Source organism: Toxorhynchites rutilus, chromosome 2 (genome assembly GCF_029784135.1).
Source record: "Toxorhynchites rutilus septentrionalis strain SRP chromosome 2, ASM2978413v1, whole genome shotgun sequence".
Taxonomy (NCBI): domain Eukaryota; kingdom Metazoa; phylum Arthropoda; class Insecta; order Diptera; family Culicidae; genus Toxorhynchites; species Toxorhynchites rutilus.
Window position 1 is genome coordinate 309445648 of NC_073745.1, and position 14963 is coordinate 309460610.

The 14963-nt window shown below is 39.9% G+C and overlaps 3 protein-coding genes across 3 annotated transcripts; 2 read left to right on the forward strand and 1 right to left on the reverse strand.

Annotated features, from left to right (window-relative positions):
- Positions 1-4060: 4060 nt before the first annotated feature.
- On the forward strand, positions 4061-6461 carry LOC129771188 (uncharacterized). The gene is made up of 2 exons (XM_055774598.1): positions 4061-4184; positions 5455-6461. Exon 2 carries the CDS (start codon positions 5455-5457, stop codon positions 6439-6441), a length of 987 nt encoding a protein of 328 aa, XP_055630573.1. The 5' UTR covers positions 4061-4184; the 3' UTR covers positions 6442-6461.
- Positions 6462-6605: 144 nt separating this feature from the next.
- LOC129767039 (uncharacterized protein K02A2.6-like) lies at positions 6606-9776 on the forward strand. Its single transcript, XM_055767651.1, has one exon. The coding sequence runs from the start codon at positions 6606-6608 to the stop codon at positions 9774-9776; it is 3171 nt and encodes a 1056-aa protein (XP_055623626.1).
- Positions 9777-11156: 1380 nt separating this feature from the next.
- On the reverse strand, positions 11157-12316 carry LOC129770536 (tigger transposable element-derived protein 1-like). The gene is made up of 2 exons (XM_055773432.1): positions 11727-12316; positions 11157-11668 (listed from the first exon to the last, which is right to left on the reverse strand). Exons 1-2 carry the CDS (start codon positions 11827-11829, stop codon positions 11172-11174), a joined length of 600 nt encoding a protein of 199 aa, XP_055629407.1. The 5' UTR covers positions 11830-12316; the 3' UTR covers positions 11157-11171.
- Positions 12317-14963: the final 2647 nt, after the last annotated feature.

Genomic DNA, 14963 nt, shown 5'->3' on the forward strand with positions numbered 1-14963 from the left:
GAACCCAGGCATTTCCGGAACGACGAGGGGCCTCATACTAAACGTTTATAGAATGTATACAAAGAGAAATCATTGTGAATATGACTTATTTTAAGGTAATTTTTATTTGTTATTTTGTTCCGACGAAGTGTCAATTTAAATAATACAACATCAAACGAAAACACGATTTTTACTCAAAAGGTAAATAATAAGGAGAAGTAAGTGAGTCTTAAATCGGTACTTACGTATTAACGCTACCGGAGCGAAAATTTATATTGTGTATTTATTTCGTCGTAATTAAATTTATTGTGGGGTTAATCTAATGGGGGTGAGATCCCAATCCGATGAGGATGAAGAATCGAGGCGGCCTTAACACGCTAAATGAAAAAGTACCCTCAAACCAAACATTCCACTGAAAAAACGAAACGATTTTTTTTTAAATCCAATTAAATAAAAACAACATAAATTAAAGATTTTCTTGAGTTTAATTTTCAGAACATGTTCTATTCTAGAGTGTCATTCTGGCGATACAAAGCGATTCAGTGATGTGTTGAATGCCATTTGAATAGACTTGGAACAGTGTGTGTTAGACTTTTTGAAATGTATTGAATGAATAAATATATGAAATCCATCTATCTTCTTCTTCTTCTTCTTAAATGGCTCTAACGTTCCTAGAGGAACTTTGCCGTCTCAACATAGTACTACTTGCGTCATTTTTATTAGTACTTAATTGAGATTTCTATGCCAAAATAACACGCCTTGAAAGCATTCTGAGTGACAAGCTCTAGAATACGCGTGACCACAGGCAGGTCGGAGAAAAATTTATTCTCCCGACCAGAACGTGAATCGAATCCGAACCATGATAATGTGTGACGCTAACCACCCGACCACGAGTACATCAATGAAATCAATCTATGCTCACCTGTTATTTGCTTTTCGTTAATGCCTTGTAAGTAGACTGCGTATTGCAAAACATTTTCTTGGTTGTTGAAAACGTAAATAGAATACCAGGTTACATCGTAATACTGCTCTCCAAACAAAGAAGTTGATTTAAAAAACACTGTTAACTGCCATCGCGGATGGTCTTAAATTATTATTAAATTATCTTTGCCTACCACTATATGAAAAAAGCGGAGAGTAACATACCCGGTATTCTACTTACTTCGAGCTGTTGCAGGAATAAAAACAATAAAGACTATTGAACTAATTTAGTGACATGTATTAATCACTAGTAGCGATATAATGTACATCTCACATTTGTTCTACAGGTTTTCTATATAAATTTTTATAACTAACACATTATACGAAAGTTCGACTTTTGAAAATGGAGTTTGTGTACATGTAATTTAACTCAATGTCGATATTTTTTTGAACCACTGTTGAGCATGCATTTATTTTCTATGCGTTATTTATCTTCTTCCAGTGTGAATTTCTTGGAGAAAATCCTCCTGCCAGAACGGAAATCGAACCTGATACATCATATAAAAATGGGTGAATATGAACAAAATTTGTTTCTGTTCTGCAGCTTCAGTTGCATCAACAGCAGCAACAGGTACAGCTGGTCATTCTAATGTGGTTCTTCTGTTGTCATATGTAGGTGCAAGTGGTTTTTCAGGTCTGTGGTGTTTCGCTTGAGAAGGAGTTCAAGAAATGCATCGCGCTGCAGGAACCACTCAAGCGAAAGAAACTGCCGAATAAGAATAAGTATAAGGCTGCATTCGGTAGAGTTCAAAGTCAACTAACCTGTTCATTTATTCGTAGCGTCGACATGTCTCCAGAAGGAGATTTGACACTTGATAGTGCCAAGTCCGATGTAAAAATGCGAACGCTAGGAAATATCCAAACTTACAGGTATACTTGATCACTATGGGCCCTATTATATAAATCGAATGGAGAAGTCGATACAATCACTATCACTATCACATCGAGCAAAACTTCGCATTTTGTAAATCGAGATAATCGTTTACCGAGATCGAATTTCATGCGTCGCAATTGCATGTATTTAAGCGTTTCTGAAACGTTTCCTAAAAGAAAATATGAGTGACGCGAACCAAAACAAAATAATTCTCCCAAGATATGCCAAAAACAAACCGATCAACTCGAAAAAGTATGACAGTTGCACCGATAGCCATCACTCGGTCGATGCTATCGGTTTTCTCGGTATCTATAATAGTAAAATAGAGCTAACGAGTTCATCGTTTGTTTTTGTGGCCCTTCAAATAAATACAAAAATTGTTCGAATGATAAACAGAGCTACGGAAACTCTACTTACCCATCTTTTAGACAAACAAATAGATTGTTGCTGTTATCCGCCCCGATGAAGGCATCGTTATCTAATATTTCTACTGCTGTTATCCAATTTGGTTGATAGTCATGAGCGATCTCCTCACAACTACCTTCCATTTGCTTGTACAGCAACAGCCTCATAGATCGCATCAAATCACCCACAAAAAATGAAATCGCCTTTCCAAAAAAGGACGTTACTCTGAGGACGTCAAGTGAACGTTGAACTCAATGAGGGAACAGCACGCGCCCTTGAATTCCTTCTTGGTATCTTGAGTGACGGCTTCATCTGCGTAGTGATAGATCGGGTTATCGTCCTACTTTAATAAGAGTGATAGTATGGCTTCTTTATATGGAAACATCATCATTGCTAAGATGGAAGTACATTGTACACTGGAGTTAAATTATTTGACAATTTTTGACAGATAAAGTTTGGTTGGAATGTGGTACAAATACTGAGTTTGTCACTCCTAATTTCTCAACAGCGCCAAAAATCTCAAACACCGAATATGCCAAAAGTTTGACTGGAATATTTGATGTATGTCAGAACAGGGTTAATAAACAAGCCGAAAATAGTTGAAGCTAACAAGAACTTATAATATTTGCTAGTCGTGTTTTGTGTCAAATATATTTGATCAGTACCATCAGTACAAAGTACGTAATACGTATAAGAAGGTAGTCTCCTCCCTGTTTTGTTCAAGTAGTGGTAGGCAAAAAAAAGCAAAAAATTCGAACATTTCTTGATTTTTCAAAAATGCTACACAAGAACTCAAAATATGTTTCGAAATTATGTAATAGCAGTTTACTTAATCATTTTAAAATTGAAAACAGTAATATTATTGTCGCATCTGTGTTATAAAAATTATGCAAAAACCTGTGACGAGACATGACAATGGGGGGCCGATTCCGGACCACTTTTTCTGTCAAACTCGGACCACTTGTAACTCGACTCCTGATTGGTTGATGAGGAAAACAGTTGACAAAGATATACAGTAATTTACATTTAATGTGACATTTTTTTAATTGGACATACCTGTAATGCGACACGTTTAATTGGACATGTTTACATCTAATTGGACAGAGGTGAATCCGCACTGACAGTGGTTAGTGTCGACGTCTGGTGGCGACTTTCAATTTGGGACAAAACTCGATAGTGTAATCTATATCAGATTAGAAGGCACGAAGCCAGTTTTGAAATAATAAAATTTGAATGAAAATTTGTACACCATGTTAATTAATTACTTGAAACACGTACTTTTGATTCTTATTTAATCGATTGTCTATACACTTCTGATATTTTGACTGAAGCCTTTCATTATATATAATATAAAATTGTTCTCAAACACGATTTTCGTATGAGGTTTTTCTACCCCATGTAAAAAAAGTGTATTTCATTTAAATAGAATACTAATTTGATACGAATAAGTTAATTTTTATTCATAATTTTAATTTTGAAAACGTGTTCATTCCGCCTGAAAATTAATTACTATCTTGGACGCTCCCAAAATCATGAAACGAAGCTCAGTGCCGTCAACGCGAATATCAACAAACACAGCACAAACGAAAAACAGAATGTGAAAAACAAGTTAGAACCAGACAAGAAAAACATCAAAATGGACTTGTAGAGTCGGTAAGCGATAGCCAACTCATGGCCGTTTACCCTATTAGTTTTCGTGTACTTGGTGCGAGAGAGAATAATGCGAGGCGAGCGATTGATTCGAAGAGAGGGAGAGGGAATCGCGTGGAGGTAGAGAAAACGATTGTGATGTTCGGGGATGATGAGGAGTTTAACCGTTGAGGCGAGTGGAAGCAAATAAAAGGGTTAAGGACAATTTACGGACTTTCAATTATTCCGGGAAATAGGAGGATACTTTCAGACGAGACGCTACAAATTGGCGCAGTCGGTAGGATCATTTTTTGTGGTAAGTTTCTTTTTTTTTTTTTTTATCTTCGCTTATTTTTCGTCGGCCTATTTCCGCCACTTTAGTGCCAATCACCGACATCAGGGAGGCGACTCCACCTGTTCCTACCTATCAGACTCAACAACTCATGAGCCGGGCCAACTTCTTTTACTTCCGCTCCGAAGGAAGACGTAACCAGAGATTTTTCGCCTCAGAAAATCCCAACGACGCCAGCTGGGATTGAACCCAGGCCGATCGGATTGTGAGGCTGTTACGCTAACCATACAACCACTGGCGCCGTCTCTTAAGTTTCTTGTCAAGAGGAAATCAAGAGTTTGTGTTGAAATTTGCCTTCGACAATTTTGGTCGGCTATTTTTTATGTTGTTCGTGGAAAAGTGCTACAGTGGAGAAAATTTATTCATTGCCAGTAGGATTGAATATGTAATTTGTTTAGTTAATTAAAAAAATAATAATAAATAAGTGGAAAAGACCGGTTTGTGATAGTGACAATTTACAAAATGGCGGACGAACAAAGGCCTGCAAATTTACACACCATAGAAAGTGAGGTTAAAAGATAATATATTCCAAGCGAAAAGATGCGGGACCGGTTGATGACCGAAGCGCACACTAATACAAAAAGATGTGAGGTTGAGGCACACAAAACAACCGAACACATAAAGATGCGAGACCGGTTGAGGACCGAAGCGCACACTAATACAAAAGATGTGAGGTTGAGGCACACAAAACAAACGAACACATAAAGATGCGAGACCGGTTGAGGACCGAAGCGCACACCATTGAAAGAAATCCGAGGCTGATTGAAGACCAAAACATCATATGCGAGACCGCTTGATGTACACACCAATACCAACCGATGCGAGGTCGGTTGAGTATCAACTTTCACTAGAAATGCGATGCGGTGAGAAACGGAAGCGAAAAAGAAAAATAAAGAAGAACAGAATATAGGTTGAGAACAGCAATGTGAACAGATGTGAAGAGATGTGAAACCGTTTGAAGACCGATTTACTGTTAGAGGTTTGTTAATTGGAACAAAATGTTTAGGGAGCCGGCAGATTTTAGAGAAATTAATGTTGATTGAGTGAAGCGTAAATCAGAGAGGCGGATTTTGATCATGCAATTCGTGAAGTTTTAAGATATTAAATAAACAAATTAAACATCAACCTCAGATGAATTATTAATAAATATGAAGTTATGCCATAAATATTTTCCTAACATAATCAACCATGAAGAGGCAAATTTGACGAGAGATATGTTGATGACTCTTTTCAGATGGATAACGACAAAAGCTTTTCTTTGGAGCAATTTTACGATGCAGTTGATGCATCGGATCTCCGCCGGGAGTGGGAAGAGTGGCTTAGGTCATTCGAGCTACTGATGGAGTTGAAGCAAGTTGGTTCACAGCGTGAGAAATTGGTTCTCATGCTCGCACGCGGTGGTCGTGGCCTTCAAAGGATTTATTACAATCTGAGGCCTGTTCCAGAAGAAATTCAACCAGGACCGACAAAAGTACCACTGGCACCCCAAGAGATTCCAGAGCATAATAACGCTGTCAAACGTCTGAATAATTTTTTTGTTGGTAAGCGCAACGAGCGTGTTGAGCTCGAAGTTTTTCGCTCACTAAAGCAGTCATCCGATGAATCGTTCAGCCACTTTATCCTCAAACTACGAACGCAAGCCGCCCGTTGTGATTTCCGGGAACGCGAGGAAAAAGAAATTTTACATCAGGTAACAATGGGCGCTCGAGATGAGAGGGTAAAGGACAAGGGCCTCGAAAACGCGATGGAACTTGATGAGCTGATGAACTACGCCATCAATCGCGAACTTCTGATGAAACAGAAGGAGAAATCACAGTCGTTTAGAGCAGTGATTGAGACACCTGGGGTTTCCGCGGTGAGCCGGGAAACGGAGAGGAAGCCACAATATAGAGAGAAAAACACCGGTATGCGCTATTTCAACCGTGAAAAGCCATGGAGTGGAAAAATGTCCGTCAGGCAGGAATGTGATCGCTGTGGTTCCTGGCAACACCACAAAGATTCACGGAACTGCATTGCTCGGAACTCACGATGTAACAATTGCGGTCGTACAGGCCATTTCGCTAGGAAATGCAGAGCCATGCGAAAGACACAGCTTAAAGCACGCACCACTTGGAAGTCCACCAATAACGAGGCCGCCTACGCCATACGGGAGGAAAATCACAGCGACGAGGAGCCACTACGCCGTCGTCCGAAACCGGAAGAGTCGATGGAGGTAGAATAATGTTTATACTTTATCTCATTCTTGCAATCAATAGATTAGAATTTCTTTTAATATCATCTGTGAACCTCATGTTTCTTTGAGGGATTGTAGTGTCTCGTTGATTTTTTTATAATAAATAAAGCAAAAGTCAGGATATTGGTTTGATTTCCTCCTATTTCGTTTAGATGAATCCAGAGAACGATGGAATTATCACCTGCAAAATCGATCAGCATCCAGTAGACTTCTTGATCGATTCAGGAGCAGCAATCAACACGATTACTGAACAAGTTTGGGAGAGACTTGTGAATGTCAATGCAACTCTGTTCAAAAAAAGATTCCACTGTGACCGAAAGTATCTGGCTTACGCTACCCAAGAACCATTGCAGGTATTGGTAATATTCGAAGCATGGATTTCGATAAATGAATCCAAACCGAAGAGTTACGCCGAATTTTTTGTCATTGAAGGGTCCCAAAAATCACTACTAAGTAAAAGAACGGCAGAAGATCTAAAGGTGTTGAAAGTCGGGCTTGAGGTACAGCATATTTCAGCTAAAAGTGAATCATTCCCAAAATTCCCCAACGTTCAGGTGAAGTTGTCGATAGATAAAAGGGTACCGCCGAGAAAAATCGCATACTTACGAATTCCTGTGGCTATGGAAAAGAAGGTCGATCAAAAATTATTGGAAATGTTGAACGGTGATGTTATTGAACCGGTCGTAGGTCCCTCGGAATGGATATCACCAATGGTTGTAGTACCCAAGGGCAAAGATGATATTAGGCTGTGTATCAACATGAAATACCCCAATGAAGCAATAAAACGTGAGCATTATCCTCTCCCGATGATTGATACATTCTTGAATAAACTCAGAGGGTCTACCGTCTTCTCAAAGCTTGACATAACTTCGGCATTTTACCACATTGAATTACACCCAGACTCTCGAGATATCACTACATTCATGACGAGCCGGGGCTTAATGAGATTCAAACGGCTCATGTTCGGAATCAATTGTGCCCCGGAGATATTTCAGCGGGTGATGACCGAGATGTTAGTCGGAATCGAGGGCGTTGTGGTGTATATCGACGATGTTGTAGTGGCTGGAAGCTCAAAAGGAGAACACGACGCCCGTCTCCAGCAAGTACTGGCTGTTCTCAACAAAAACTGTGCCACTTTGAACAAAGCCAAGTGTCTTATTGGAGTAACCGAACTAGAGATCTTGGGTTTCAATGTAAGCGCAGCGGGTGTATGTCCTTCTGATGAGAAGATCTCAGCCATTCGTAATTTCCGTAGGCCAGAAACTAAAGAAGAAGTGCGGAGTTTCTTGGGACTGGTCAATTTTGTTGGCCAGTTTATTCCAGATTTGTCAACGAGATCTGAACCATTGCGGCAATTCATGAGAGGGGATGTTGAAATCTTTGGGAAAGATCAACAAAGAGCCTTCGATGATCTTCGAAACGAGCTCTCTAAAACCGTCCACAGACTAGGATTCTACGACCCAAATGATATGACAGAGCTGTACGTTGACGCTTCTCCCGTGGGCCTTGGGGCAGTGCTCACTCAGCGAAATGGTGAACAGATTCCGAGGATTATAAGTTTTGCTTCGAAGGGATTAACAAAAACCGAAAGAGTGTATCCCCAAACTCAACGTGAAGCGTTGGCAGTTGTATGGGCCGTCGAGAAATTCTACCCATACTTGTTCGGCATCCAGTTCACAGTGTTTACCGATCATAAAACATTAGACTATATCTACGGAGGGAAACACCAACAAGGAAAACGTGCATGCTCAAGGGCCGAAGGATGGGCATTACGGCTCCAGCCATACGATTTCCGCGTAGAACACATTCCTGGTTGCAAAAACATTTCAGACGTTCTCTCGAGATTGATGGTACACCCTGATGCATCTTCAGACACACCCTTCGACGAAGCTACTGAGCATTACCTTTGCGCAGTTGGAGAGGGACCGACGGCAATTTCTCTGCAAGAGATAAAAAAGGGAACTGAGCAGGATAAGGTTCTTAAAGCTGTGATAAAAGCAATATACGATCAGAAATGGCCATCCGAACTTTTTCGCTATCAAGCGTTTCATGATGAACTGGGAATATTCGAGGGAATTATTGTCCGGAATGATAGGATCGTCCTCCCGTCAAGCCTTAGAAAGAGAGCATTGGCGATTGCTCATAGGGGACACCCAGGAGTAGTTACCATGCGCCGAAATCTGCGAGAAAAAGTTTGGTGGCCACATATGGATCGGGATGTCGGGGACCATGTTCAAGAATGTGCTGGGTGCGCTGCAGTTAGTTCACAAGGTCCACCGGAACCAATGCTTCGCAAGAAAATGCCAGATCGTGCCTGGCAAGACATAGCAATTGATTTTTTTTCGGCCAAGGAATGTGCCACATTCCTTGTAACTGTGGATTATTACAGTCGCTTTCTGAGGATAACCGAGATGAAGGGAACGAACGCTGCGAAAACTATCCATGCTCTCGAAGCAATTTTCCGGGAGCACACATACCCAGAAACCATTCGGAGTGACAACGGGCCCCCGTTTTCCAGTGAGGAATTTTCGAATTACTGTGAATCTAAAAACATTCGACTGATTCGTACAATTCCCTATTGGCCACAGATGAATGGTCTGGTGGAAAGACAAAACCAGGGTATTTTGCGTACCCTGCGTATTGCGAAAGCCATCAATACAGACTGGCGCAAAGCCATCCAAGATTATGTATATTCATACAACACGACGCCCCACTCCGTGACCGGAAAATCACCAGTGGAATTGATGACCAGTAGACCGGTTAAGGATCTACTGCCGTCTTTGCGGACTGAACCATATTGGCGCCGAGATGAAGAAACCCGTGATAACGATGCGATAAGGAAGATGCAAGGGAAAATCTATGCGGACCAGCGAAGACACGCTAGAACATCAGACATCAATGTTGGAGACAAAGTCATGCTGAAAAATCACGAAACTGGAAAGCTGGAGCCTAAATTCAAACTCGACAAATTCACTGTAGTCAAGAGAAGTGGCAATGACGTGGTCGTTACAAATGACGAGGGCGTTCTATATCATAGACCGGTGTCTCACCTGAGGAAATGGCCTTTGGAAAAAGAAGTTCTACTAGAGGAAGCTACTTCAGCAGACGATTATCATCTCACCCTTCACTCAGATGATACCAGGGAAAAAGGAGAAAGGACGAGCAACCTAACTACAAATACAAATTTACAACATCATACGGTATTTTCTAGAGTACGTTCCTCAGCTACAACGAGCAAAAGTGACGAAGACGGAACAAACGAAAGCAGCGTCGCAAAGCGCCCCAAACGTGACAGAAAAATGCCAACAAAATATAATTCATAGTTTAAGTCAGTATAGGAAGAGTTGCAGTTATTCATAACTTGTATCAAGATTTGTTTTATTTTGTCAGAGTAGAAAAGGGATGTAGAGTCGGTAAGCGATAGCCAACTCATGGCCGTTTACCCTATTAGTTTTCGTGTACTTGGTGCGAGAGAGAATAATGCGAGGCGAGCGATTGATTCGAAGAGAGGGAGAGGGAATCGCGTGGAGGTAGAGAAAACGATTGTGATGTTCGGGGATGATGAGGAGTTTAACCGTTGAGGCGAGTGGAAGCAAATAAAAGGGTTAAGGACAATTTACGGACTTTCAATTATTCCGGGAAATAGGAGGATACTTTCAGACGAGACGCTACAGGACTCAGAATAACATTTTGATAAATCGTGGTGAGAGTGTTCTACAAGTGGCTGACGAAACGGGCCTTCCACGGTCGACAGTTTACGGAATCGAGAAGCAAGAAATAGCATTGCGGTATTGCAAGGCGTTGGTCAACTAAACTATCCCCTGATTTCGAGATAATAATAGGAAATATAAAGGTAGAGAAACCAGATGCCGAAATCGACACAACTATCGTTAAGGAAGAATATGATGTGAAACTTAAAAATACGAATGCAATCACTCAGCCCATGGCGCCGAAGAAATTAACCAAGAACATTCATAAACTTATCAAAAAAGGTTTAGATGGATATTTTAATGTTATTTCCGCATGTTCTTATCTATATTAATTAATTGCAGCATCAAAACACAAATATTATTTACGATATGGATTAAAGGATGTTCAAGTACGTCCGCGGAATAATGAAACAGGGAAAGCAATGTGTATATTGTGTGTTGAAATGGAGGTTGCAATTTATAAAAAAGTTGAATAAAGTCAAATATCTAATCGGAAGTCTCTAATTCGCATCTCAATTTTTACAGGATTGTCATTTTCGCTGCAGAAAAGTGGAAATCATGTGTCACTTGCCATCTGTTTGTGAGAAACGCAATATCCCATATTGCTATACGCCGAGTCGGAAGACTTGGGAGCAGCAGTGGGTGTGAAATGAGGCACAGTCGCAATACTAATCCGAGAGCAGCCCGATTATCAGGAACAGTTCGATAAACTAAAAGTGAAGAATCAATGCCGTCAACACGAATATACCATTGTGCGAGTTTTTACAACACGATAAATTTTTAGGAGTATTTTCAACCATTTTTCCAATCAAAACAATTTATGGTGTTACAATCAATCATTTTGTATTTTTGTTATCATGCCATATACTTAATTAAAATTCACTATTGTTATTCGTCAAGAAGGCGAATAATTTCATTTTCATATTCGTTTTTTCATTTTTCGGCTTCCACTAATTTACGGTCATCACCAACAGCAATAAGAACATGATGCTGATAGCCTACTTATAATCATTGCGTTTTTCGGATTGACTGCTCCAAGAGTACATATAACCGAAGTACTAAGATCACCCTCAGCACTTTCGTTAGCATCGCAATCTTGCTCTTCATGGTCGGCCTCGAAAAAGTCACCACCAGAGGCTTGGCCAATTGCTCGTCGGTATATATTTGCGCTACATCTATGTTGTCTGAGTTGCTTAGCCACTCTTGAACTTCTTCTTCGGTCAGTTCGTAGTTTGGATCAACGAGTTGCACTACTTTAGAAAGCAACACGCGGGGGTCACTTGTTGGTGAAGAAATTGTGAAATCCTTGAACGAGTTATAGTTTTGATCTTGACTTAAGAGATTGCGCCAACAGTTAGCAATCGTTTCTGGAGTTACAGTGGCCCACGCATCAGTCGCTAGTTGAATAGCATCATAAAGGCTAAATGATTTGATAACTTCTGTAACTGGGCGATCGCTGTCAGTTTCTAACAGAACACGGCGCAGAAAATTCGATTTATAGATAACTAAAAAATAAAAATAATATTCACTAACTTGGACTCGAAAATGTAATGACATTATTACCCTTAAAAGCATTGATGATTCCTTGATCCATAGGCTGAAGAAAGCTTGTCACATTTGGAGGAAGAAAGATCACCTGAATTTCTGCGTCATCCACTTGAAACATATCTTTACTGCAATGTGCGGTGCAATTATCTAGAATTAGAAGCGCATTAGTCGGTCTATTCTGTGCAGCTGCCTTCCGTTTGATCTCAGGAACGAAAACGGAGTAGGACCAATCAGTAAACGTCGCACTAGTTTGCCACGCTTTCTTATTTGAAAAATAGTGTATCCCATCAGGCACGCCTTGCGTTTTAAAGCACCTAGGATTTGATGCGCGGCCAAGCACTTGTAATGGTAATTTGTGGCTACCACTTGCATTGCTGCAAGGTGTAATTGTCAGTCTCTCCTTCAACGACTTGCGTCCGGGTGCAGTTTTTTCGCTAGAACTAACCAATGACTTTGTAGGCAAGGCTTTCACAGACTATGTTCTTATCTTTGATGGTGAGGACATTATACTTTCGTCTCTTGTATTTCACTGGACGGTCATTTTGATCAGGCTTGCTGTTAGCTTCGCTGACGGTGATTTGTTCTAAAGCAATAGAACAGCTCGAATGAATGTTGACCGGTAGTAGATCTTCTAAATGTTCATCTAAATATTCTCCTTGCATGTATCCTTCACCAATGTCTACGAAAATTGAGTCCATTTTGCTGTTTTTCTTTTCTGGTTCTAACTTGTTTTTCACATTCTGTTTTTCGTTTGTGCTGTGTTTGTTGATATTCGCGTTGACGGCACTGAGCTTTGTTCCACGATTTCGGGAGCGTCGAAGATAGTAAATAATTTTCAGGCGGAATGAACACGTATTCAAAATTACAATTATGAATAAAAGTTAACCTAGCCGTATCGAATTAGCATTCTATTTAAATAAAATACACTTTTTTTCACAGGTGGTGAAAATATCTCATACGAAAATTGTGTTTGAAGACAATTTCAATTTTAATGAAAAGTTTCAGTCAAAATATCAGAAATGTATGGACAAACGGTTAAATAAGAGTAAAAAATACGTGTTTCAAGTAATTAAATAACATAATGTAGAAATTTTCATTCAAATTTTAACATTTTAAAACTGCATTCGTGCCTTCTAATCTAATAGAGATTATACTATCTAGTTCGGAGCCCGAATTGAAAGTCGCCACCAGACGTCGACACTGACCACTGTCAGCGTGAATGTCCAATTACAGGTCACAATCTCCTCTAATGCGACACTGAGTGGTGCCTCGACATGTCGCATTAAATGTAAATTACTGTATATACTAAAATGGGATTTCCAACATTTTCACAGTGTTGCCAAATATATTCAAAATTGACTAATAATTGCATTCATATTTAAATTTAGCGAAAATTTCTATTATGGATTCTTTGTATATTTTCGTTTCTGTTACGTCCTGTGTTCAGTTCCCGAAGAGAGGGAAACATTGTACAGTACTGTTAGTTGAGCGAGAGGGAGAGAGAAGTTGATCACAAACGTCTGAAATATTGCATTTCTCGACAATTAGGCTGGAATACGATAATCCGCAGCTACATGACTGCAGAATGGATTTCACGTATTGGCTCACCTGAGAGTACATTTATTATTGCCTTGCTTTATTTTCACCTTTCAAAAGCGCATAAACACTAATACTCTCACAAAACCGTTGCGGCGCATCATCTCCATCGAGCCATGGCAGTGAATGAGGAACCGTACAACAGTGATTTTGGAACCGTACACACCCGCCCCGCCTTGTTTGTTTTATATCATACACATTCCATTATCGAGGCTCCGCGGCGGTCTGTCATTGCAAAATCCGCGCGGGAGAGCCGTCCAGTGTGTTCTTAGGCTGATGTAACATTTGGCGGATTCGCCGCCGCGGATTCCGCTAGTAAAACCGCAGCCGTAAAACCATATATCGAGAAAAAAACCATCGCGATATCCGCGGCGGCGAATCCGCCTAATGTGACATCAGCCTTACGCTTAGGCAAAAACCAATGAACAAATCTCGCATAACTTTTGAAAAGGTCCTAAGTAACAAATGTAAACAAATCGAGTTAATGGATGCACACTATTAGTTCTCAATCATTGAATGCATTGCGAAAACAACCGCTCAAGTATTTATCCTTTTCACCCCTCTATCACCGATACAAAAAATGTCCAATGTAAAGATTCGAATTTCAAGCATTCGATTGTTACTTCGGACGCCACTTTCCTCTGACGCTCGATACGTCCGAAGTAACAAAGCAATCAAAACAACACTAAGTCACAATTTGGACATTTAGAGTTTTTGTTATTTTTGGGTGTTGATATCGTTTCAGTGCAAGTCAACGAATTATAACAATAATGATCTGCTTTTAGCACGAAGTGCAAGTATTTGGATCGTTGTTCAGTAGTTATTTTTCAATTTTCATCGTGTAACGTAATTTGTCCTATGTACCAAGCGTCCAATGTAACATTTTTCGCTCGGAGGCTTCAAATTAAAACTAAAATCACATAACAACAGTTAAGATTGATTTTTCAGTGTTATTATTGACTGCTAGTGGTAAAAGTAGTGATAAAGATCGATTCCTTTTGAAACAATTCGTGGATCAATGTCCCGGCCTTCAACATCGTTTTTCTCGAGTTGATGTGAATGTTACATAGGACCTTTTCAAAAATTACGCGAGAATTGTGTGAGGAGGTTATATCGAAGCAGTGCCGTTCCCGCAAATTCCCGCATTTTACGCTTCCGCAAGAAGAAGTGCAGTAAAGTGAAAGTATAAAAAAGGAATTGTGTCTGAAACCATTGGAATTATGAGCCAAATGTTCTGCTACTATTCAAAATTATTTTGCTCCGGCATCGCGGCACGTGACACTTCAACATTTTGCTGAAGTAAACAAAAACTGTTCAGTATGAAATCGATAAAACATCACATAAAACCTTACCTGCAATGAAATTGCGGTACACTATAGGGTTTATCGTGGGCTCGACTAGCGATTTTCTCACTTTTTACTATTTTTAGGGCTTTTAATATCAAGAAATATTGAAAAAACCTCAACACTTCGAACAAATTTGGTATTTTTTTGTTACTAACTTCTTTGTGTGTGTAACACATGCGCTCTTCGTGTGTATACACTGGAAGATTTCCTTACCTTCTATTCTACGTACTTTGCCATCACTAAACGTTGATCAAATTTTATCAGTTTTTTAATGTCTCATAGAAAAAGCCTCCACATGTCGTTACAGTCA

Bases quoted from the DNA above. Each gene is read 5' to 3' on its own strand.
- LOC129770536 (XM_055773432.1), bottom strand. From the start codon at position 11,829: ATGTTTCAAGTGGATGACGCAGAAATTCAGGTGATCTTTCTTCCTCCA. The intron at 11,669-11,726 runs GTAATAATGTCA...TTTATTTTTTAG, and splicing joins AATCATCAATGCTTTTAAGG to TTATCTATAAATCGAATTTT.
- LOC129767039 (XM_055767651.1), top strand. From the start codon at position 6,606: ATGAATCCAGAGAACGATGGAATTATCACCTGCAAAATCGATCAGCAT.
- LOC129771188 (XM_055774598.1), top strand. From the start codon at position 5,455: ATGGATAACGACAAAAGCTTTTCTTTGGAGCAATTTTACGATGCAGTT.